Genomic DNA, 26,797 nt, shown 5'->3' on the forward strand with positions numbered 1-26,797 from the left:
AGTAACATTGTTGGGGGAATTTTATTATACATATGCGTTTACGCAGTGGGTGTCTGTACTCATATAGATATTTTGATAGGATTGAAAGGGGTCAAAGAGATAGAAAAAAAAAGAATACAGCAGTCATGGCTCCTCCTGTCAGCCCTACCCCTGGACCTAGTGGTGTAGGCCAGGCTAATCCTCCTCCAATTGTGACGCTTGTAAATGCCAGGTCAGCAATCCTTCCTTTTCAAGGCCGTGTCAACGGGTTCTTGCCACAAAATGTGGAGTCATGGATTTCATCCGTTGATGCCCATTTAAATGCCAAACAAATCGTAGATCCTTTTGTACAATTACAAGAAGCTAAAAGTTTTATAGATTTTTATAAAGGGGATGCGAGTGCGTATTTAAGAGGTGTTTCATTTCAGGAAGCAGTTACTTGGGATGATTTCAAAGTTAGGTTACGCGCGATTTATGGGGGTGAGGAAGCTTTAGATGTAGTGTTAACGTTACGAAATACACTTAATCAAGCCACTATGAATCGGCTTAGTGTTGTTGAGAGAGCAGCTCTCATAGCTGATGGGCTTAACGAATATCAGGACATTTTAGGTAATTCCACTTGGGTTACTAACGATAATATCTCCGTGAAAGATTTTTTACGATTAATGTATTTAACTTGCATGACACTTATGTTGCCTGAAGCTTTAGTGCGGTGCTTTGATAAGAAGTTAATGCCTGCAAGTACGGAATTGGATGTCTATAAACAGATAAAGAAACACATGTCCAAGTGTCCAGATCTCGATCCCGTGTTAACTCAAGTTTTTGCTAAGAATGAAACAAAACCACAAACAGTGAACGTAATTAATAATCCAGTAGCGGGAGTGACGTGTTACAACTGCAAACGTCAAGGTCACATAAGCGCAGACTGTAGAACGAAATTTTGTTCAGTTCACAACACAGGATCACATTCTTATAGTCAATGTTACGCGCGTAAGACACAACAATATCCTAGAAATACACAGTCAATTCCACAGTCAGTTCCATATGGAAATAAAAAGAAAAATCCTCATTTTAACAATAAGAAGAAACAACAAAATGTCAATGCAGTTCAGAGTCCGAAACAAACAAACACTTCTTCAAATATCGCTGAGCCTGGGCCGTCAAACCAGACCTCGCAAAGTCAGCCTAATTTTCAGAATGTGCAGAGCAAAGCAAATACCACATAGTTAACTCTAGAGGGGAAGAGAGTGATGTTGGGTCAAGGTCATTTATGTCAACATCAATAGTATTGAATAATCAATTTAATGTTTTATCAGATAATTGTGAGACAATAGATTTTCCTATGAAACACACGGCCGAATTAAGTAAAACAGTGCATGCTCCCGTAGATTTGCAACGAATTCATACAATAATAAGCCAAAATGAGTTACGGCCAACCTTATATGCTGTAAATTTAGAACACAAATCCTTTACGTTATTTTTTGACTCTGGTAGTCCACGTAATATTATGGATTTGAAGACGCATCATTTGTTGTTTTCGAACTTTCCGATTGAAAAATCAGGAATTAGACTTTCAGGTATAGGAAATAATGAATTAAACGTCATAGGCATAACTCATATTCAGTTCAGAGTCGGTAATCGCACGTTTGCCGATACATTTGTTGTTGTGAAAAACATTAATATGTATCCAGCTGTAATTATAGGATACCCATCTATGGGAAATCAAAATATTATCTTAGCTCCTGCAAAGCACGGCGTGTATATCAAAGGGAAATTCTATAAGTCTTCTAATACTTTAAAGTCAGTTTTGGATAAAAAGGAGACGACAAATGTAACCGTAACGTACGTTGAAGAACCAATAACTTGTCTCACTAATAAAGAAATAATATACGCGACCCAGCAGAATTCTCGTTCACCCGTAATATCATCTTGCACGCAATATATCGAACCAAACATACCTTCGAATTTAATAGTGCAAATAAAGAAAACACTACCGGGATCTGAAATATTAATCCTTTCCGATACTTTGAAAACCAACGGATTGTCTGTCACACAAGCTATTTATACAGTAGGCTCACATCAGCAATGTAATATCGAAGTCTGTAATCATTTAAATAACACTTTAGTAATTCACAAAAATCAACATATCTTGGATGTAGAAGTTTATAAACATCGTATTCTTACCGTTGCTGAAATCAATCACTCTCAATCAGTTGCGGATGAATCCCTTTTGCGATCTATTAAAAATAAAATCAGTAAGGACATTCAAGACGAAGAAATTCAGCAGAAAATTTTTGAACTTTTAAATAATTATACAGATGTCTTTTCCACTACGGATGGATCCTTAGGAAAAACAGATGTGATCGAGCATCAAATAAGGTTAAAAGACAAACAGAAAATTATATATGTACCCTCGTACAGACTCCCTATGAAATTCCAGAATGAAATAAATGATGAAGTAGGTAAAATGTTAGAGGAAGGAGTCATTAGAAAATCAAATAGCCCTTATAATTTTCCTTTAATAGTTGTACCGAAAAAAGATCGAACATGGCGTATCTGCGTCGACTTTCGTCGTCTAAACGAGGAAACGATCCCTGATCGATTCCCAGTGCCATGTACTGACGATATTTTGTCTTTGTTAGGTCAGAATAAATATTTTACCAGTTTGGACTTACTTAAAGGCTTTCACCAGATATCATTAGAAGAAGATAGTATCCCATACACAGCCTTCAGCACAGCCAGGGGACATTATGAATTTTTACGGATGCCTTTTGGTTTACGTTGTGCTCCTATAACATTTACAAGAATGATTAACATAGTGTTTGGAGACTTGTTAGGGGATATATTGCATGCCTATATGGATGATCTTGTAATCTTTTCCAACACCTTAGAAGAACATCTACGTAAGTTAGAACTAGTACTACAGAGATTAAGACAACATAACTTAAGGGTAAAGATTAGTAAGTGTGAATTTTTCAAAACAGAATTAATATATTTGGGTTTCATGGTGTCAAGCCAAGGTCTTAAAGTAGTCCATGATAAGGTGTCGGCTATACGTAATTTTCCTATACCTACTAATGTCAAGGGAATACAGCAATTTCTGGGTTGTAGTGGATATTACAGGCGTTTTATACGCAACTATTCAATAATAGCCGCTCCTTTAACTGATCTTACGAAGAAGGGCGTAGATTTCATATGGTCTGAGCAACATCAACAGGCGTTTAATACTTTGAAAGATGAACTGTGTAGTTCTCCTATCTTAAAATTTCCTGACTTCGGTAAGGAATTCTTCATTGCAACAGACGCCTCAGACTTAGGAGTAGGAGGGGTATTGCTTCAGCAATATGATAAACAGTTTTTCCCGATAGCTTTCTATTCTCGAAAATTGAGAACTTCCGAAAGTAAGTATGCAGTAATAGACAAGGAAGGACTAGCTATTGTTAATTCGCTAGTGCATTTTAAGTTCATAATTTACGGTTATCCCGTTAAGGTTCTTACTGACCATAAACCACTAACAGAGTTCTTTAAAGGCTTCAATCACAGCCCTAAACGAACTCGGTGGCATTTAATCATTCAAGATTTTGGCGCAAGAATCGGGTATTTGCCTGGGAAAGCAAATATCATTGCGGATGCATTATCACGCAACCCCGTGTCATCTTGTACGGAGTCTTTAGCTGAATTAATAGATATATCAACATCCATGCCTATTGTAAAAACAATATCTGAACAAGAAGATTTAGGCTGGAGTGCTGAATTGTTACAGACTGAGCAAAGAAAAGATCAGAAAATAGAAACAATTATAAATGCTTTGAAAGGCAATCATAAGGAAAAAGAATATATAAAGTATAAGCAGCAGAATTATATAATCAAAGATAATATTCTGTGTAGGACTGTGACAAGGAAAACCCGCAATACACCACATGTAACTAACGACCAGGTAGTAGTACCAATCTCACTTATTTCCACTGTCCTGAATTGGTTGCATTCAAATCCATTACATGGACACCCTGGGTTCTCATTAATGTCACAGAAAGCCAAATCATTGTTTTATTGGCATACAATGCTTACAGATATAAAAAGACACATAGCTAATTGTCGCACATGTCAGGAAAACAAAGGGCATATGAAAACACCTGTCAGCCTAGGAACTTATCCTGTTCCCAATCAACCCTTTGAAAGAATACATTTAGATTTGTTAACAGGATTTTACGAGTCAGACAGAGGAAATAAGCACCTCTTAGTAATTATAGATGCTTTAACTCGATATACAGAACTAATAGCGCTTAAAACTAAAACTGCGATTGAATGCGCTAGGAAGTTTTACGAGTGTTACATTTGTAAACATGGAATTCCACACATGATAATCTCAGACTCGGGTGGTGAATTTAATAATCACTTTCTTACCTCATTGTGTGAATTCCTCAACATAAAGAAGATTAATACCATGATATATCACCCAGAGTCGAATGGGCTAGTGGAAAGAGCAAATAGGAAGATATTAAATATATTGAGGGTAACACTAGGGGGATCAGACCCCAACTGGGATATTGCAATACCGGCGGCACTGAGTACTCTGAATCATTCATATCATATATCAATTAAAATGTCACCGCATGAAGCATTGTATGGTACCCCAGTTAGAACACCTTTCCATGTATTAACGCCTACAACTAATCTATCAAATCCTTTAAAAGAATGTATAAATGCAAGTATAAGTCGATATGATATCCTTCGAAAGAATTTAGAAGAATCACAAATCATAATGAAAAGGAATCATGATAAAATAGCGAAACCAACTAAAACTTATACCGTGGGTGATAACATCTATATTCAAATCAATGTCAGAAAAGGGCTCAACTATAAACTAACACCTAAGTTTGAAGGCCCATTTAACATTTTGGAAACATTAACGGCCAATAGGTTTAGAATTCAAAACATAGCCCAACCCACGGATGAGAGAATAGTACCATTGTCTCACATAAGAAATTAAAAAGAAAAGAGAGGAAAAGAAGTGAGGAAAAATTTTATTTTGTGACTAAAAGTTTTCTTTTTAATACAGGAGTAATTACATATATTTTTTCTCGTTACAGGTTTCCAAGATGAATTTTTTGTTGTTGGGAGTGATATTGTTCGCTCAGACATTTTTTTCGTATGGGATGAGTTCTAAGACTAAGAATATATATTTTAAATATGGCAATATAGTTGAAAGACAAGAAGACATTTTTATTACATCAACCAACGTAATTGTCGAAGTGCATATGCAAGCAATTTTTCTTCAAGAGAATGATGTCACTAGCTTAAGAACCGCCATTTCAAGGTTTTCTGCATCATTGGATGAGTTGCATAGGAGACATTTTCATTTGACTACTAAGAGTTTGCTTGGATCAACATTAAAAGTTGCAGAGATGCTATCTGATGACTTGAAAAATAAGACTGGCGAGACAGGATCTTTGGCTTATGACCTTTTGATGTGGACTGTAGGACACGAACATAAAGAAAGACGGAATCCGTTCATTTATGCTGCATTAAGCATCTTTGGGTCTGTTGCAAGTTTAGGTTTAGGACTTTCCAATCGTCTTAAAATTAGTAATCAAAATAAGAAAATTGAGTTCTTGACTCATAAAGATGAATTGATTATGTCAGAACTAAGGGATCAGTTAGCTTCAATCAATAAAATTATGGATTTGTTAAATGAACATTCAGATAATATCATTCAAATTATGGAAGTACAGGATTTGTTGGCAACATTAACGTATTATGATTCAAAGATAGATCACATACATAACAGAATTGCACATTTCATTGAGAAATCCAAGGATTATGTAGAAGCTATCACGTTAGCAACTAAAGGTGTATTGTCGCCCCATTTGTTGCCTATACGTTACTTAAAATTAGTTCTGGAGAACGGAAGGGATAAACTAGGCTATGTTCCTTTGTTAGACGAACATAGGTTAGAATTTTATTACAGCCTAATTACAGTAAACGTAGATTTAGGATTACAATTCCCTTTGATTCTTCTGATGCCTGGCAATCTTACAGGATATCACCATTTCCGACTTTCATGACGAATCACTCAAATCCAGTAATATCCAGTTTGACAGGACACGTATTGATTTCCCCAGACAAGGAAACATATACGGTCATTAAAGACTTAAATCAATTAACTCACTGTTCAGACGCAATGGATAGAAAAATATGTACAGCTGACTCATTTGAATTCCGTAAAAACTTAATGGATTCATGCGAGTTAGGTATAGTGCTAGACGGTGCTCTCTCCCATACAAGTGAAAATTGTCTGGATAAGCTTTATCCCTTTGACAATAAGGAATTCAATTGCAGACTAAATAATGGCTCGTGGATACGATACGACAAGGACGGCTTCAATGTATCATGCCCTGACGGATCCACATCCTTCAACCACATCTTCGTCGCAGCAGATGGCTGTATCGGGACTTCCCCGAATTCCATGGTGACTGGTCTACGGACAATCATCAGAGAACGAGCTTACTTCGCGAACTTCACGTGGACCTCTACAATGCCCGCACTTCCTCTCCCCTACAACGGAAGTGTGGCAAAGCGGTTGATGAAACTTACCGAAAAGGACCACCTGTCACCGACTTACAAAGAGATTCTTCACCCTATATTACTGGCTAGTTTGTGTGTAACGGTGATAATTTTTATCGCCGTGAACATCCTTGTTTGGCGTAGGTTACGGCACAGCAAGCAGCTACAAAGGAACGAGTTGAATAGCCCTGACAATACCCCCTACCTGATCCAGTTCAAAGCTGTATGAGTGGCCACCTCATTCGCTAAGGGAGTAATTTGTCAGGAAGATGTTTGTATGAAAAGCTGATTAGTACGCTAGTAATATGTAATTAAAGAAATTCTCTACATTTGCATTGTTAAAAATACATTTAAAATAACATTTAAAAAATAAATAAAATAAAAAAGGATATAAATCATTTTTTCTCTCGGCATCTAATAAAAATATATAAGCCGGAATGTTAAAAAAGAAAAGAGAAAAAAAAAAAAAAAAAATATAATAAGATATATAACAGAATCTGTGGGCATCTAATAAAATGTATCAGCCCTATATATAAATATATATATATATGTACGAAACCGTGGTACGTGTACGTACCAGGAATTCGTATTTGTGCACTAAAAATTGAGTATCTTGTTTCTGACAAAGGTAACAATTATTCTTTATCAAGTTACCGAATCATTTGTAAGTCAGAATTTGTTTTGTTTTTTGGTACCATGTAATCATTTGCTAGCAATGTACCATATATATGATCTTGGTTTTATCATGCATTTTTCTTTTTGCTTTGGTAATATCTTTTTTGTATGCATTATTGTTATTATTTTTTGATGTGCCTATTTGGACATTCGTCCTCAGTTGGTTATAGCTAATGTTAAACAAAGAATAATACGTGTGTCCAGTCACACCTAATAACCATGTTTCGGCTTGTTGTTAAATTTTTGTAAAAAAAAATTGAGATAGCTGGCCGAGCTAATGTAATAGTTAGAATAGTAATATTACATGTTTAAAACAAATGACGTAATATGTCATGTTGGTTGGAAGAGCTAACCGTGAGATTTGCTGTAGTCATTCGAATTGTAAGCAGGATGTATAATGCTAAATTGACATTCTTTCTTAACGTCAACACATTGTCTCTTCGTGTGAAAGTTTGTGACGTCACCGGATGCAGGTGTCTTCCGATTCCGTCACTTAGCTAAATTAAAGCAAGCATACGATATTTGTGATATCGGTAATTTATTCAGTTCATATCTAAACTTCACCAGAATTGGTCATGTGGACCAACACAGCTTCCTCCAGTGATGGAGATGTTTAACTCAGTTGTTTATTCACAATAAAACTTAAAAACCATTAAGATGTATTCAGTAAACCATTTAAATACATCTGAAAACAACTCGTACTCAAATGTGTGCTTAAGACAGTAGCACACCAATATATATAGCTTACGTCCCTGACATCACGGCAGAAATTTCAAAACTCGCGGCAATCGCTGATTGAGTAGCCAGGTGTACCACCAGTGTGCCCTCTAGCCAGGTACCTGGAACCATTCCAGTCATTCCTCAGATCTTCCCTGCCGCCGCACCGGCGACATCGTTGGATTTTTCACTCGCTGTAACCTGTATAATTGCAGTTATCTTGGTGACGTACAATTTGGTTTTGACTTTCGCTCGTTTGGATTTGCTTTTGGATTTTCTTGAACCACTATTGAATTTTGTTATTTTGACCCTTGCTCGTTTGATCTCTCTTTAAAATATTCAAAATGTCTGACTCTTCTTCAACTTATAGAAGGTGTGTGAGAGGTTGTAAGACCCGGCTTGCTAAAGCCTCTGTTGATCCCCACTCCATTTGTGTAAAATGTAGAGGTAAAGTTTGTGAGTTGGTTGATCGTTGTGATGAATGTGTTATGTTGTCTGAGAGTGAGTGGTTAGAATTTGACCGGTACACTCGTAAACTTGAGAGAGATAGGATTAGACGGAGTTTGTCTCGTTCTTCTAGAGATTATTCCCCTTCCCGTGTCAACGAACCTAATCCTTCCCCTGTAGTGGTAGTTTCAGATCCCACTACTGTTACTGCTGATGAACCAACTCTAAAGGACATGATAGTGGCCATTCAAGCCCTGGGCGTGAGAGCTGAATCGCTCGCAGCGGACAGAACCCAGTTAATGTCCGATGTTAAACAATTGACAAGTGCTAGTGTCAGTGCTAAAAGTGCAGTGAAGTTAATCAGTGCAGTGGAGGGTGCGTCTGTTCGGACCTGTCGTTCTCCTAGCCTTGGACCTCTTCCAAGCTCCCCAACCCCTGGGAGAAGGCATGTCGAACGGCGAAAGGAAATGAGAGGCGTTAGCGCCTGAGCAGACGTCCCCTCGAGCGTACCTGTTGATGCTTCACAGGACGCTCGCCCTCGCCATGGGAAAGGCGAGGTGAAAGTGTTTTCATCATCTTTGGATGACGCAGCGCCCAGATGGGGCTGGCGTCAAGCATCCAGACCTCTGAAGAGGAAGATTGACTCTGTCGATCAGCGTCGTATCATGACGCCTCAAGCTCCCGGTTGCAGTCATTGGAGCAGTCCGTAGCGTTTTCCTTCTTCCGAGGAAGGCTCTCCTGCCAAGCGCCCTGTTTCGTCGGTAGGAGATAGAAGGACGTCGGAAGCTGTCAAGCGTTCATCCCAACCAGTTGCAGGACAGTTTTCTGAGACTGGCATGACCTCGGTATATGCTCCTCCTCCTCCTTCAGATTGGTTTTCGTCATCTGGACGCTCTGCGCGTTCCTTGAGCAACGTAGAAAGCGAGCTTGTGGTAGAAGCAACGTCTCTTGTTTTGCCACAACAAGTTGACCCTAATTTTAGTATGCTGCAAGATATGCAGCAGAAACTCTCTTCCCTCATGCAAGTCTATCAGCCTGCGGACAACAAGAGAGTGGCTTGCCAAGACCCCGAGCGTCAGGAAGCTTCACACCTTGACGCCAAGCGTCAGAAGGCTAAAAGTCGAGAGGTCCTTGAGGACGGGCAGCTTTCCAAGTGTCGAGAGCCTGGTACTGTAGTCATGACGCCGAGAGATTGGTGCGCATGACGCCCAGCGTCAAGCAGTTAGACGCGATGCCGAGCGGCGTAATGAGGATCCTCCTGCTAAGCGTCGAGAGACTGATCCGCATGACGTCGAGCGTCAAGCAGCCAGACATAACGCCGAGCATCAAGCAGTTAGACGTGACGCCGAGCGTCAAGCAATTAGACATGACGCCGAGCGTAAGAGCCTTGGACGTCGTGATGACGCCAGTCGAGTCGAGCGTCGAGATCGCAGACGCCTTAGTTTCGATCGTAATGATCGTGAGCGTCTTAGTTCCAAGCGTCAAGCGTTGGGACAACGTGACGCCAGGCGTGATGATCGTGGACCCATTGACGCCAGAAGTCAGGACCTTAAGGAGTTGACTCCTAGTAAACAAGACGTCTCTACCTCGGTTAGAGCCTTGTCGGTGGAAGGGATCGACGATCACCTTTCCCTTACTGATCTTTTAAAGGAGTTCTCGGAAGGAGAAGATCCTAAGACCCTTCATCCTTCGGTTGACCTAAAAACATTCATGAGAGTTTTTACTGAAGAGTTTCCGGATTATTTTGTGCCTGCTGCTCCTCGTTCACCGCCTTCAGAATTTACGCTAGGGAAGGCGTCGAAGGAGTCTGTTTACAAAGATGGTAATGTCTCGATCATCAAAGAGAGCTTTGAGGATGATCGGAGACTGGATGGAATCCAAGAAGGACCAGGGAAAGACGGTTTTCTCTTTTCCTCCGGCTAGATTAGCCTCAAGATCTAGTGTTTGGTACGAGACTGGAGAAGTTCTCGGCTTGGAAGTTCCTGCCTCTGCCCAAGGAGACTTTTTGAGTCTGGTAGACTCTCCTCGTCGGACGTCCATGAGAAGGACCAAAATACTCTGGTCAACATCAGAACTTGATCATCTTCTCAAAGGCGTCTTCAGAGCTATCGAGGTATTCAATTTCCTTGACTGGACTCTGGGAGCCTCGGGGAAAAAGGTTTCTGCCTTGAAGGATGTGGACACTGATAGTCTCATCCACATTATGTCGTGCATGGATAAAGCCTTAAGGGATGGATCCAATGAGTTGGCAGCCCTTTTCTTGGCGGGGGTCCTTAAGAAAAGAGCCCAAATGTGTTCTTTTCTGTCCATTGGGGTTACACCCTTTCAGAAGTCAGAATTGCTGTACGCACCTCTTTCTTCTTCTCTTTTTCCTCAAGAGTTGGTCAGAGAGGTTTCTTCTGCTTTAAGCCAAAAGGCCACACAGGATTTGGTGTCAAAGACAGCAAGGAAGGTTCTTCCTACTTCCTTTACTAGCCGCAAAACGAAGGAAGAAGCTCCATTCCCTCAGTTTTCGCAGCCCTTTCGAGGGAAAACTTTCAGTAGGGGTAGTTTCAGACCCGAGGGAAGGAGAGCAAGGAGAAGAGGATCCAGGACAGGGCAAAGCAGAGTCTGACTGCAATCACCTTCAGACAGCAGTAGGAGCCAGACTGAACAACTTCTGGCGAGCTTGGGAGAAGAGAGGAGCAGACCTTTGGTCCGTACAATTACTGAAGGAGGGATACAAAATCCCTTTCATAGGAAAACCTCCTTTAGTAGTAGCTCCGATAGATCTCTCTGCCAGATACAGAGAGGAGTCAAAGAGGCAGGCTATGCAACTTCAAATGTCTCTCTTGTTAGAGAAGGAGGCAATAGAGAGGGTGCGAGACTTGCGGTCACCGGGTTTCTACAACCACTTATTTCTGGTTCCCAAGAACTCGGGGGGATGGAGACCAGTCCTGGACGTAAGTGCTCTCAACGCCTTCGTTCAGAAGACAAAGTTCTCCATGGAAATATCGAAGTCAGTCTTAGCAGCAGTAAGAAAGGACGACTGGATGGTCTCTTTAGACCTCCAGGATGCTTACTTCCACGTCCCCATTCATCCGAGCTTCACGCATTACCTGAGATTTGTTTACAAGGAGGAAGTTTTCCAGTTTTGGGCCCTTTGTTTCGGCCTCAGCACCGCCCCTCAAATATGTACGAAGATGATGTTAAATGTAGCAAGCATACTGCATTCAAGAGGTATCAGAGCCTCCCTGTATCTGGATGACTGGCTAATCAGAGCTCATTCCTACAATCGCTGCCTGGAGGATCTACAGATGACATTGAGGTTATCAGAAGAACTAGGTCTTCTTATAAACAGAGTCAAGTCTCAACTGACACCATCCCAAAAGATCCTTTATTTGGGGATGGAGATTCAGAGTCAAGTTTTTCGGGCTTTTCCGTCAGCCTCAAGGACGGAGCAAACCCTCTTGAAACTTCATTCCTTTCTAAAGAAACGGAAATGTTCTGTGAGAGAGTGGATGAGTCTGCTGGGAACCCTCTCCTCGTTGGAGCAATTTGTCTCCCTGGGAAGGCTGAATCTTCGCCCTCTTTAGTTCCATCTCAATTATCATTGGGACAAGGAAAAGGATCTAGAGACAAAATGCATCCCCATTATGGAATCCGTAAAAGGTTGCCTTCAGTGGTGGAACGATCCGGGCAAACTTCAAGAAGGTCTCTCCCTGGAACAGAGGAACCCAGACCTTGTGTTGTGTTCTGACGCCTCGGACTCGGTGTGGGGAGCAACACTGGGCAAGTTGGAGATCTTGGGTCTGTGGACAAAAGATCAGGAGAGCCTCCACATCAACTAGAAGGAGCTGTTGGCAGTCCTGTTGGCCCTCAAAGGCTTCGAAGGGTCAGTATTGAACAGAGTGGTGCAGGTCAACGCCGACAACACTACAGCGTTGGCCTACATAGCCAAACAAGGCGGAACCCACTCAAGGTCCCTTTACGAGACTGCGAGCGTTCTTCTCTACTGGGCAAAAGAGAAGAATGTATCCCTTGTAACAAGGTTCATTCAGGGGGAAAAGAACGTGACGGCAGACAGTCTCAGCAGGAGAGGTCAAGTTCTGTCCACAGAATGGACACTTCATCAAGAGGTCTGCAAGAACCTGTGGCGGATTTGGGGTCGTCCTTGTATAGACCTGTTCGCAACCTCGAAGACGAAGAGGTTAGAGACATACTGCTCCCCAGTGCCAGATCTCGAAGCAGTCCACATGGACGCTTTCCTTTTAGACTGGTCCCACATGGACGTGTACGCATTCCCTCCGTTCAAGATTCTGCACAAAGTGATGCAAAAGTTTGTGTCACACGAGGAAACCAGATCGACTCTAGTGGCCCCCTTTTGGTCCTCAAGAGAGTGGTTCACAGAGGTACTAGAATGGATGGTGGACACCCAGAGAAGCCTTCCTTTAAGAGTAGATCTACTCAAACAACCCCACTTGGAAAGGTACCATCAAAACCTCCAAGCTCTACATCTAACTGCCTTCAGACTATCGAAAAACTCACAAGAGCTAGAGGTTTTTCGAAGGAGGCAGCTAGGGCTATTGCAAGAGCAAGGAGGACTTCTACCATCAAGGTTTACCAATCCAACTGGGAGGTTTTTAGAGAGTGGTGCAGAGTCAACTCTGTTTCCTCGTCCAGTACCTCTATGACTGATTGCTGACTTCCTGTTATACCTTAGAAGGAAACGTAGGTTTTCATTTTCTACCATCAAGGGATACAGGAGCATGTTAGCGGCTGTCTTCAGGTATAGGAACTTGGACCTTTCTAATAATAAAGACCTGCAGGATCTTCTCAAATCCTTTGAAACATCTAAGGAACAGCACCAGGAATCACCAGCTTGCAAATCTGGATATAGTCCTGAAGTTCTTGATGAGTGACAGGTTTGAGCCCTTGCACTCAGCTTCATTTAAGGACCTCACTATGAAGACTCTTTTCTTGGTCAGTCTGGCGACAGCTAAAGGGGTCAGTGAAATTCATGCCTTTAACAAGAACATAGGCTTTAGAGATAAAAAACCTATCTACTCTTTGCAGCTAGGCTTTATTTCTAAGAACGAACACCCCTCTCAACCCTGGCCCATGGCTTTTGAGATTCCGAACCTTTCGGATGTGGTTGGTGAGGAATTGGAGAAGGTCCTGTGCCCAGTAAGAGCCCTGAAGTTCTACCTGGAAAGAACGAAAGAGTTACGAGGCAAGTCAGAACCTCTTTGGTGCTTGGTCAAGAAGCCTTCGTTACATATGTCGAAGAATGAACTATCCTTCTTCATCAGGCTCTTAATAGGAGAGGCTCATTCACATTGTAGTGAGGCAGACCTCAAGCTTTTGAAGGTCAAGACACATGAAGTTGGAGCTGTGGCAACTTCTGTATCCTTCAAGCAGAATAGGTCTTTACAAAGCATTATGAACACAACCTTCGGGAGGAGTAAATCTGTGTTCACCTCACACTATTTGAAACGTGTCCAGACTCTTTATGAGGACTGCTACACTCTGGGACCATTCGTAGCAACGAGTGCAGTAGTGGGGGAAGGTTCTACCACTACATTCTCGTAACCTAATACCCTTTTCTTCTCTTGGAACTCTTGTATTTTTATGGTTGTTCATGGAGATTGGACGACAATCTTCCACAATCATTGAGTTTAGTCAGGTGGTCAGTTTGTTCCTTGAGAGCGCCCGGAACAAGGGTATTGGAGGAGGTCCTGTCTCATAGAGGTTTTTACACCGGTTTGACAGCTCCTAGAGGTCTTCAGCCCCCTGGGTGGATCGCTGGATCTCGTAAGGAAAGCGGACATAATGAGGCAGGAATTCATTGAAGTCAGCTTCCTTATCAGGTACGAACCCTTAAGCTTGTTTATTAACTCTTAAGTAAATTCCATCAATGTTGGCTATCTCTGACCCTCCACCATAGGTGTCAATCAGCTATACAGTGAGTCCTCGTTTATCGCGGTAGATAGGTTCCAGACCCGACCGCGATAGGTGAAAATCCGCGAAGTAGTGACACCATATTTACGTATTTATTTAACATGTATATTCAGACTTTTAAAACCTTCCCTTGTACGTAGTACTGTTAACAAACTACCCTTTAATGTACAGAACACTTAATGCATGTACTACAGTACCCTAAACTAAAACAGGCACAAATATTAAAGGCGATTTTATATCATGCGTTTCCTAAACACGCCAAAAAGCCCAATAAAAAATGGCAACCAATGTTTTGTTTACGTTTATCTCTGATCATAATGAAGAAACAAACGCATTTACACATCTGTGTATAGGTTAGTTTTTGCATCGATTATACAGTATTGATTATTCAGTACAGTATGTTGATTTTGTTATTACCAATGTTTTACTTAATTTTTCTCAGGACTTCCAATTGAAATGTTTTTCTTTATGACGCCGCCTGAAACGACGGCGTCATAAAGTACGCTCAGTAAACAAACGAAGGCATTTAACGCGCATGATGAAAGTGATAAATAATGATATTACAGTAAAAGCTTTTAGAAAATATGTTATTACAAATATTATTTACCGTATCTATATAAAATCATACATACGTAGCAAAGCAGGAAAACAATTTACGAGAGAGAGAGAGAGAGAGAGAGATAGAGAGAGAGAGAGAGAGAGAGAGAGAGAGAGAGAGAGAGAGAGAGAGAGAGAGAGAGAGAGAGAGAGAGAGAGAGAGAGAGTTGTTTTACATACGTAAATGTAAATCTTAAACAAAAAAAATAGCCCCATTTCATATAAAATAGGTTATTACAAATATTTTACTTTATCATATTACAGTAGTCTGTATAATACTGTAAAGTTCAGTACAGTATGTTGTTGTTATAGTCGTGGCGATGAAATTCTCACGAAACAAAAACACGGCATTCGATTACAACAGCTGATTCATTCTCTCTCTCTCTCTCTCTCTCTCTCTCTCTCTCTCTCTCTCTCTCTCTCTCCTCTCTCTCTCTCTCTCTCTCTCGTGTTATACACATATAGATGAAGAAACTAAAATTAGTTTTCTTAGTGTCAATTAAATACGAAACGAAAAAATTACTGTATGCTGAGTTTACATCCATTTCAATCGTTGCTAAAAATACGGCATCCGATTTCATCAGCAAACCACTATTTTTTTGGGAAACATCATTTTATTCTAGAAAATTGCTACTCTTTAAATAGTTAATTGCACATTAAGAAAGCGTGTACTTTTGTTTTTAAATTTCGGGTGTGTTTTAAAAATCGAGTATTGTTGACTTCTTTTTGTTTTACTTTTGGATGTGATTAGATCAGCTGACTTCTAGCTGCCGCTCTGGAGAGTGTACGAATACACTAACAAAGTATCGTTTATACCATTTCTTAACTTATTCAAACCATCTACAGTATACAGTTGATATTACATAAGCACCAATGTGTTATAACCTATCAAATTTTTTGGTTTATTACATTTAAAACAACACACACACTCTCTCTCTCTCTCTCTCTCTCTCTCTCTCTCTCTCTCTGTGAGCTACTTTTCACTACCTCCCATTCCTTACCTCTCTCTATCTCTCTAACGAATGATATCTTTGTTTCTCCTCAAAGTTTCATTTATATTGAAAATCAATCATGATTCAATTTTCGTTACTTTCTCCAATCTCGCACCATCGGTCACATGGCGGTATTTTCAAAATTTCTGGAAAATCCGTGATATATATATACATGCGTTATGAAAAAAATCCGCGAAGTGGTGAATCCGCGATGGTCGAACCGCGAAGTAGCGAGGGCTCACTGTATATATAACTACCGGGTAAGTCAGATATTTAAAAATGATATTTTCATAATAAAATAAATTTTTGAACATACTTACCTGGTAGTTATATATAATTTAATTCCCCCCCTCCTTCCCTCTAGAGACCTAAGGGCATGGAAGATCTGAGGAATGACTGGAATGGTTCCAGGTACCTGGCTAGAGGGCGCACTGGTGGTACACCTGGCTACCCAATCGGCGATTGCCGCGAGTTTTGAAATTTCTGCCATGACGTCAGGGACGTAAAGCTATATATATATAAAACTACTGGGTAAGTATGTTCAAAAATTTTTTCTGCAGTATTATGAAAAATATATTTTTTTGGAAAAATATGTTGAAATATTATTTGTAATGTTTACCAATTGATATGTTCAAGTATTATGCATCTTTGTTTATGAAACTGGTTTACCTTCTATAGTGTCTCCTTTTAGTCCTTACACTGTATCAGAAAACCATTTTTGGTTTGATATTACAAACTGGAACAACTCTTTATTTTCTGTAACTGAATCAGAGAAATTTTGATTACAGTACAGTAATCCTCCATTCCATGCAATTGCGCCATATAACATGTTGTCATTTTGAGCAGTTTGAAGAGTTTTTAGTCTCGGCGAAATAAACTAATTTTAAAGATCTCGGATGTTTGTGATTTCGGGTACGGTATAGAATACTGTATATTTACAGTGTGTACATAAACTATGGTCTTTCTCAGATGTTTGAAGAAGTCGTAGCTGCTCTGAAGGAGGCTGCAGACGATCCTAAAACGCTTATCACAGCAACCACCGGGGCTGGCAATGTGTACACGGCAGGAAATGATCTGAAGAATTTTCGGGGAATGGCTACTACAGAGATTGCTGATCTTCTCATTAGGTATGAAATCTCTATATTTAAATGAATCTTACCTGGTAGTCATTATGGTGTAACCATCAAAGTTCCATTTTTCGAGCTTTTAAAAAATATATATTACACCTCTTTCCCTCTCATCCCCTCCTCCCTTGTGATGCCCTGAAGACCTGATAAGTTGTACCCCTGGGCCAACACACAACTTGGCATTACATTTGAAGAACTTCATATAACTGTCATCACGTTCACCGTGCGGACGGACTCTTCTACTCTGACTTAAGGTTGAAATGGGTAAACTAGTAGAATTGGAAGGAGTTTAAAGGAATTTCTCCATCTTTTTTTATGATTATGTATAGAAGGTTTCAAAGTGTTTGGAAAACAGATGGTGGAAAAAATTTAGGTACTGGAACTCTAGTAGTAGAATTGGAAGGAGTTTATTATTATTATTATTATTATTATTACAAGCTAAGCTACAACCCTAGTTGATAAAGCAAGATTTTATAAGCCCAAGGGCTCCAACAGGGAAAAATAGTCCAGTGAGGAAAGGAAACAAAGTAATAAATAAGCTACAAGAGAAGTAATAAACAATCAAAGTAAAATATTTCAAGAACTGTAATAACATTAAAATAGATCTTTCATACATAAACTGTAAAAACTTGAAAAAACAAGAGGAAGATAGATAAGATAGAAGAGTGTGCCCAAGTGTACCCTCAAGTAAGAGAACTCTAATCCAAGACAGTGGAAGGCCATGGTTCAAAGGCTATGGCACTATTATTATTATTACTTGCTAAGCTACAACCCTAGTTGGAAGATGCAGGATACTATAAGCCCAGGGGCTCCAACAGGGAAAATATCCCACTGAGGAAAGGAAACAAGGAAAAATAAAATATTTTTAGAAAAGTAACATTAAAATTAATTTCTCCTATATAAACTTTAACAAAACAAGAGGAAGAGAAATAAGATAGAATAGTGTGCCCAAGTGTACCTTCAAGCAAGAGATCTCTAACCCAAGACAGTGGAAGACCATGGTACAGAGGCAATGGCACTACCCAAGACTAGAGAACAATGGTTTGATTTTGGAGTGTCCTTCTCCTAGAAGAGCTGCTTACCATAGCTAAAGAGTCTCCTCTACCCTTACCAAAAGGAAAGTAGCCACTGAACAATTACAGTGCAGTAGTTAACCCCTTGGATGAAGAAGAATTGTTTGGTAATCTCAGTGTTGGCAGGTGTATGAGGACGGAGGATGTGGAAAGAATAGGCCAGACTATTTTGTGTATGTGTAGGCAAAGACAAAATGAGCTGTAACCAGAGAGATGGATACAATGTAGTACTGCCTGGCCAGTCAAAGGGCCCAATAACTCTTTAGTGGTAGTATCTCAATGGGTGGCTGGTGCCCTGGCCAACCTACTACTTTTAAGATTAAAATGAGTAGGATAGTATAGAAATTAGAAGGTAAAAGAAATGTGTCTATCTGGTTTTATGATTCTATATACAGTAGTAGGTGTTGAAGTGTTTGGAAAAACATGTCAGAAGTAGTGAAGGTATTGCAAGTTAGTGATAAAGCCAACTTCGCCAGGTGAATTTAAAAACTAACAGGAACAAGTCGACAATGGAATTCTTAATGAGATGGGCCACAACATACAAACTTGATAGTTTCCCAGAAGCTTGTTATAAGTCGAATTCTGTTAAATTTTGTCCAAGGGTAGGCCTAACCTAATTGCCATGATTCATAGCTGCAAAAGTCAACAAATAGTTGTATTCCATCTTCTTCTTCTTTGTCTATATTTTTTCCCACTTATATGTGGGTTCGATGTTTCCGGTCAACTTTCTCCATCTACCTCTGCCCCACACTTCATCACCATTTAATCTCACTATCTCCACTAGCTATATTTGTTTTGGCTAATTTTTCATGGCCGGATGCCTTTCCTGCCGCCAACCCTCCCTATTTACCTGGCCTTGGAACTGGCACCAAGTTGAGGCTGGCGTGGCCCCTTGAGTGGCTGGATTAAATAGTTCTATTCCATATGAATTAAATATCAGGATATTGCAAATGACGTTTCGATTATTGTATTAACCCTTTTACCCCCAGGCTATTTGGAAATTTCCAACCCTCAACTCCCAGGGGTTATTTTTTTTCAAGCACATTTTGCAGTATATTTTTTTTAAATTGCTCTAACAGCCTTAATTTTCGCCATAGAGAGGTCAGGTTGGTCTCATTCTCTTGGAAAATGACTGAAGTTTCCAAAAAATTATCAAAAATATGCAAAAAAAAATTTAAATAGTAGTTTTTTGCAAGGACGTACCGATACGTCCATGGGGGTAAAGGGATGAGTTTTGTGAAACGTACCAGTACGTCCTTTGGGGGTAAAAGGGTTAAGTTATATACAGTAATAATGTTTTATTACAATATTTCATTACGAACTAATGATACAATATCTGCGATCTACGATTTTAGTTGTATTTGTGTTGTTATCCCTGAATGTTTGTAAGTTAAGGACCTTCTTTATACTGTTTACTTGAAAAGGGAAGGAGGATGCCATTAGAAGTGAAATGGAGGTTACTGCTGATATATAACAAGGATGATTATTTATTACGTGAATTTTATGATACAATTCATATTACTATTATAATAACAATAAGCTATTGCTATTGAATGAATTTTTAAAAGTTCTTCATCTTGATGTAAAATATATTGGAACGCTGGAAGAATTCAATTATTATTCTTTATGAATTTATCTTTTTTCTAAATTAAAAGAAAGCTAATTAAAGCATCTTATTTTTAAGTTTTTATGCTCTTGTTATTTTCAAGTTTTTATAGTTTATATATAAAAGATTTATTTTAATGTTATTCTTCTTAAACTTCTCTTGTAGTTTTTCCTTATTTCCTTTCCTCACTGGGCTATTTTCCCTGTTGGAGCCCTTGGACTTATAACAGCCTGCTTTTCCAACTAGGGTTGTAGCTTAGCAAGTAATAATAATAATAATAATAATAATAATAATAATAATAATAATAATAATAATAATAATAATATATAATTTGAAACAAGAATTCATTACCTGAGGAGGTTTTTATACTCATTACTTCATACAAAAGCCTTTTTGAGTAAAGATTAATTGGTAAGAAAGGTAAACTGCTACCCTTCACTTGTCACAACCGCTTAGTCACTTTGATATTTAGATTTGAGAATAATGGATTAAAACATTTTTCTAATTTAAGGCAGGGTTTTGTTCTAAATCTAATGTATAAGTGAGAATCATGGTGATATTTTTTCTTTGTTTATGAAATTAGTGAGCTTTTTAGGAAAATATAAATTGATTTTATTAGGGGGACTTGTTGTATACTATTCCTTCCAGCCAGTTGTACAAATGCATGTTAAATGCATCCTGTTGATAAACTTATGATGGTGTAAGGATACTAAAATTAAAATTTTAAACCAATTTTCATCGGGTCTACTGGGCATAACATGGGTGATATGTTTTGTTTGTTAAAGATCTAGAATCTGATGGCTTCCATGGTTAAAGCATAATAAACACTAGGTACATATGCAAATAATAGATTTCATGATAAAATTTCCATAATTTTTCTTGTATTTCTTTTATATTTGTCTTTTTAATATTATTATGGAGCAACTTAACCAGATTTCAGAGCCATGTCTCTTGATTCCTAGACTAATTGGAGGGAACTATTTTAAGAGGTAAAAATTTAAACAAGACAAGAAAGACAAAACATGCTGCAAAGAATGTATTTTAATACATACAGTGAGTTTCTCAATACACTCTGTAAACATCATCATCCTCACAATAGGGAGTTTTGTCTGTATCCTTCAATGACTAGTGTGACGGGCTGAGAGAAGGTTGTGACTCAAAGGCATGATGAAAGCAGCTGAGTAACTTTATTACAGAACATCCGTTTTTATAAACATAAACTCCATGCAAAAAATGCATAAAAGACATGACAGGAAATTTCATGTTCAACCGACACCGCACCGGTTAACAGTTAACGGTGAGAAAAACAGACATGTTATTTCAGGTCCTTGTCAGTGCGAGGGGAGAGCGAAGATACAAGCATAATATAGACACAAAATGAAATGTCATTACTACTGTATGTACGATCGTGTGACACACGGTTGGTACATGCTCCAACATATGCAGAGGCATAGACTAAACCTATATCCTAGAGTATAGTTGGTAATAGCAGCTAATCGCGGGGTTCCTGGGAACATGTTTTAGCTATTAAGTGATGCAGCTTACACTCCTTCTTTAGGTTTATGAAACTTTTTTTTCTGGTTGGCTATTAAGTTTCACAGACTTGGAATTACATTACTGAATTTACCACTTTGATAGTTGTAGGGCAAGTTAGTTTATGCTGGTCAGCCATTGTTGAGTGGCAATAGCAGTCGTTCTTTGATTTCCTACAGGTATTTCAGTGCATTCATTGACTTTCCAAAGCCTCTGGTTGCTGTAATAAATGGAGCAGCTGTTGGGGCGGGAGTTACACTTCTGCCGATGTATGATGCTGTTTTTGCTACGCAAAGGGTAAGGTATTTTTACAGTTTGATTCAATTTATGGAATTTGATATGACAGATACAGAGGTTCAACTGCGGTAATTTTATGTATCAAAGAACGTAATGTTTTGCCGTTAGTTTCGAGAAAACTTTATTAGCATATCAAATCTAACTATTTTCCATTTAGAAATGTCATGTTTGATAAAGGTCGGTAATGATATTACTTCTTGACTGAATTATGTAAATTACATAAAAGCCATTTTCATTATCATCAATTTTAAATAAAATGAATGAATTAGTTTTATTGCAATGTTCTATTACAGTTTTTATCTTTCTGTTAAATTTTTTGTGGAATGGTACTTCAAATTAAATTTTATACTATCTTTGATGTTTAAAGATAAATAACAGTACAGTATGACATTACTCTAATACTTGCAATACTGTACGGGAATCCAGTTATGTGGAAATAATGAGAGGAATGTTCGTAATTCAGTGTATTCATCATGTGTTAGTCGAGGCTTATGTATGTGATCTAACTTAAAAAAAAAAAAGAGTACAGCTTCAAGATGTAAATGTTTCACAAAGAATAGATGAGAAATTGTTAAGACAGGAACCTGCATGAGGTTACTCTACTTTATAGATGGTTGGGATGTTGTGTACTGCAAAAAAATTTGGTTTTTAATTCCAGAAATCCTTAACTCTATGTTTAATTTAAATGTTTCCATATTAGAATGATCTTGTTGGTGATTTTGAAGACAATTGAAAGTTTTTGATTTATTGTTTTAGAACAGAAAGATAATGAATTAAAAGGGATTTTGACGAAGGAAAAATCTATTTGTGGGCGAGAAACCATTTATTAATTTGCATATGCTAAGGATTACGTATTTAATGCTGTACGTCTTATATATCGTAAGGATGTTATGCTTACATGTTGGTATAGTTTTATGCAACGTACCCTGGAACACATATGTGGCACGAGTGTGACATTTTAACTTCTAGGGTGTTTTGGCTACGGGGCCATAGTTCTAGTATGACGGTCCAATAATCTTACAGTTTGATAGCCGTGACGGCGAGTATTTTGAAGTTATTTATATTATCTAATAAAGTACTCAGTTCAACTGGTATTTGCTCCTCTGTGGCTTGCTTCACTTGCATTTTCACTGGAGAGGTGTCACTGTCAAGCAGATCCATTCGGCTACAAATAGTTGTATCCATTTTGAGGAGCATATTATGTGTATGATAATAATCCAGAACTTTTCATCTTGAACCAGATGTACAATATTGAAGTTCAGTAGTATTCGTTATCATGTCTTTCAATTGCCGTCAATACTACGCAGAAAATGTGGTTTAGAATAAAGTTATATGTGAATAGATTCTGCTGAATTATGAATTTATAGGTATAAAGTTCAGTCATCTTTGTCATTTCAGTGTACTATACCGTAAAGGATTTGTTGGAAATTATTTGTACCTTACTGTACTGTGCTGTACTTTTCTATATTAGGTCTTAACTTACAAACATTCGGAGATGCAAACACAAATTCAACTGAAAATAACAAAGATAATATAAAGAAATATTGTTATAAAACAATTTTTCAATATTTAACTTAGCCGGTGATTATATAAGCTGCAGCTCTGCTGCTCGACAGAAAAACTCTACGTAAAAAATCCGCCAGCGATCGATATGCAGGTAGGGGGTGTACTTCAACAGCGCCATCTGTCGTGCAGGTACTCAGTACTCATTGTAAACAAAGAACTCAATTTTCTCTCTGTCGTGCTACCGGCAAGACCTACTAATTCGCTGTTGCTAACTGGATTTGTTTTCACAACTATTTGGTGAAGTACACTATTCTAGTTTTGAGCTTTCGCTGTGCAGGCTTTCTCTTCAATAAATCCTTGCATTCTTTTTTTGATATCGGATTATTTGTTGATGACTTTGGATAGTTTTTGAATTCCCCTTTGACCAATTCAAAATGGCTGACCTTTCTCAAGAATGCTAGGGACTGTTCAAGGCGTCTTCCGAAGGCCTCTATCGATCCTCACACCGTTTGTTCCAATTGTCGGGATAAAACTTGTCAATTGGAAGATCGATGTGAGGAATGCGTTGGGCTTTCGGAATTCGATTTTATCGAATTCCAGAAATATACACGTAGGCTAGAGAGAGATAGAGTCAGGAGAAGTTCATCTCGTTCCGTTGATTTTTCCTCTCCTCATGCCCCACAACCTATTCCTTCCCCTGTAGTGGTTGCTCCTAATCCCCCTTCTGGCACTCAGGAACCTTCGATGGCAGATATGATGCGTGCCATCCAAGCTCTGGGTGAGAGAGTTGAGTCCTTGGCTAGTGACCGTAACCAGCTCATGGCGGACGTCAAGGAGCTGAAGTGTAAGAGTGCAGTGGGAAGTGATAAAGTGAGTGATAGTGTTGTGGATAGTGTTGCGCTTGAGGGTTCGTCTGTTCGTGCCTGTCGTCCTCCTAGTCCGGGACCTCTTGCAAGCTCCCAAGTCCAGGGGAGAAGCAATGTCGTACGACCAAAGGGTTCGAGAGGCTTTAATCAGCGAACAGACGTTCCCTCCGTGGTTTCGGGCGTATCTACCCAAGATCGCCCCACCCACACAGAGACGAGAGAGCCCATTTATTCCTCGTCTGCGGAAGAGGTTTCTCGTAAGAAACCATGGACCAAGGTCTCACGACCTCTTAAGCGCAAGTCGGTCCCTTCCGCGCAAGTCCAACGGCCCAGTTGTAGCCACTGGGTCAGTTCGGACTCGCTGCAGTCTTCCGATGACTGCTCACCTCCTAAGAGAGGCAAAGCGGTACCGCCTCAGGCAGTTGCACCGTCTGTCGCCGCACCTGCTCCTGCAGACCCTAAGTGGTCTTTGCTGCAGACCATGCAGTACCAATTAACGTCTCTGATGCAGGACTTTCGTGCGGAGAAGGTTGCTGCTGCACCAACCTCTAGCCTACAACCAACCACGGTTGTGCGTCCTGTGGACGCTGAGGCGACCTTCTTGCGCACTCCAACTGAGAGAGTCCCGCCACCCATGCGTTCCAGTGTACCCTGCCAGCCGCATGTTGACGTTCAGCGACGCACGGAACCTTCCGTTGACGTTCGCGAGGTACAACAACCGTCAAAGTTGTTTTGTTTTGACGCAGTGCGTCAACCTCCGCAACCCAGTGTGGTTGCCTCTGCTCGCCCACATCAGACTAGACAGTCTGGAGTAGACGCTGTGCGTCCCCGCGCTGCTATGGTTGTTGCCAGCTCACAGACTGGGCAACAGTTCCATGACGTTGCGTCCGGTTCAGTCACGCGTGCACCCGTGCGACCGGACTCAGCTGACCAGCCGATACCTACTCCATTGCCGCTTCCTCCTCAATTCTCGGATGATGGATTCTCTGATGATGACGATGCGGCACACGTTGATGAACCACATTTGGACCTTGACGAACCCAAGTCCACGCAACCCTCTTTGGACTTTAGAAAAGTTCTTGCTCTGTTCAAAGAGATGTTTCCGGACCAGTTTGTGTCTGTGGCTCCACGCTCTCCTCCGTCAGAGTTTGCTTTAGGTACGCAGTCATCCTCGCCTGCCTTTACGAGACTCGTCCTCGCACGCTCGTCCAAGAGAGCTTTACGAGTTTTAGGAGATTGGATGCAGTCCAAAAAGAGTCTAGGGAAGACAGCCTTTACGTTTCCCCCTGCTAAACTCTCTTCCAGATCGAGCGTCTGGTATGCCACGGGAGAAGTTCTCGGCTTGGGAGTTCCTGCCTCTGCCCAGGGCGACTTCTCAAGTCTTGTAGACTCTCCCCGCAGGCTAGCCATGAGACGCTCTAATATATGCTGGTCACCTTCGGACCTAGACCATCTGTTGAAAGGAGTATTTAGAGCCTTCGAGGTCTTCAACTTTTTGGACTGGTGTCTGGGAGCTTTGAGCAGGAAGATCTCCCCGACTGAGAAGGAATCTTCCTTGCTCATCATGTCCTGCATGGACAAGGCCATACGTGACGGATCTAGTGAGCTTGCGGCATCGTTCGTATCCGGAGTCCTCAAGAAGCATGAGAACCTTTGCTCTTTCCTGTCAGCTGGAGTGACACCGTGTCAAAGATCAGAACTTCTGTTTGCTCCTCTCTCTAAGTGCCTTTTTCCAGAGGACTTGATTAAGGAGATTGCTGCTTCTTTGATTCAGAAGGACACCCATGACCTGGTTGCGTCCTCTGCCCGCAAAGCCACCCCTTTGCCTACCTTGTCAAGACCAAGGATGGACACTCCAGCGTCCAGATTTATTCCGCCCTTTCGTGGCAGAGCCTCCAGCAGAGGAGGTGCTCGTGCCGAAGGGAGACGTGGGAAGAAGAAAGGAACCAAGTCCTTTAAAGGCAGAGTCTGACTGCCACCTTCTTCAGACAGCAGTGGGAGCCAGACTCAAGAACTTCTGGCAGACCTGGGAGAAGAGAGGCGCAGATGCACAATCTGTGAAGTTGCTCAGAGAGGGGTACAAGATCCTGTTTGTACGAAAACCCCCTCTAGCAACGTCTCCCATCGATCTCTCTCCCAGGTACAGAGAGGAAGACAAGAGACGAGCATTGAAACAGGAGGTGTCTCTCTTGCTAGAAAAGGGAGCGGTAGTCAAAGTCCTGGACCATCAAACCCCGGGCTTCTACAACCGTCTCTTAGTGGTAAAGAAGACAGGAGGGTGGAGGCCGGTGCTAGACGTCAGTGCGCTGAATGTCTTTGTCACAAAGCAGACGTTCGCCATGGAGACCACAAAGTCCGTTCTAGCAGCGGTCAGAAAGGAAGACTGGATGGTCTCTTTAGACCTAAGGGACGCATACTTTCACGTCCCCATCCACCCAGACTCCCAACCTTTTCTGAGATTCGTTTACGAAAAGGTTGTCTACCAGTTTCAAGCCCTGTGCTTTGGCCTAAGCACAGCTCCTCTTGTGTTTACGAGGCTGATGAGGAATATAGCCAAATTCCTTCATTTAGCGGACATCAGAGCCTCCCTCTATTTGGACGACTGGCTTCTAAGAGCTTCTTCCAGTCGTCGCTGTCTGAAGGATCTAAAGTGGACTCTAGATCTGACCAAGGAATTGGGACTCCTGGTCAATTTGGAAAAGTCGCAACTGGTCCCATCTCAAACTATTGTGTATTTAGGGATGGAGATTCACAGTCAAGCTTTTCGGGCTTTTCCGTCGGCCCCCAGAACAAGTCAAGCCCAGTTATGCATCCAGAACATGCTGAAGAAGGAACGATGTTCAGTCAGGCAGTGGATGAGTCTGATAGGGACACTATC

The 26,797-nt window shown here is 40.4% G+C and overlaps 2 protein-coding genes across 3 annotated transcripts in view; one reads left to right on the forward strand and one right to left on the reverse strand.

Moving 5' to 3' along the window:
- The window catches only part of LOC137628880 (uncharacterized), a 403,929-nt gene that overhangs the window by 81,813 nt on the left and 295,319 nt on the right, over positions 1 to 26,797 (reverse strand). The gene's annotated exons all lie outside the window — the stretch shown is intronic.
- Positions 1 to 26,797, forward strand: part of LOC137628876 (enoyl-CoA delta isomerase 2-like) — a 50,355-nt gene that overhangs the window by 14,950 nt on the left and 8,608 nt on the right. For both annotated transcript variants that reach the window (XM_068360128.1, XM_068360127.1), the window contains exons 3-4: positions 16,881 to 17,038; positions 21,430 to 21,547. In XM_068360128.1, the coding sequence (XP_068216229.1) occupies positions 16,881 to 17,038; positions 21,430 to 21,547 (276 nt within the window). The remainder of the gene's footprint in view (positions 1 to 16,880; positions 17,039 to 21,429; positions 21,548 to 26,797) is intronic.

Source organism: Palaemon carinicauda, chromosome 36 (assembly GCF_036898095.1).
Source record: "Palaemon carinicauda isolate YSFRI2023 chromosome 36, ASM3689809v2, whole genome shotgun sequence".
NCBI classification, from domain to species: domain Eukaryota; kingdom Metazoa; phylum Arthropoda; class Malacostraca; order Decapoda; family Palaemonidae; genus Palaemon; species Palaemon carinicauda.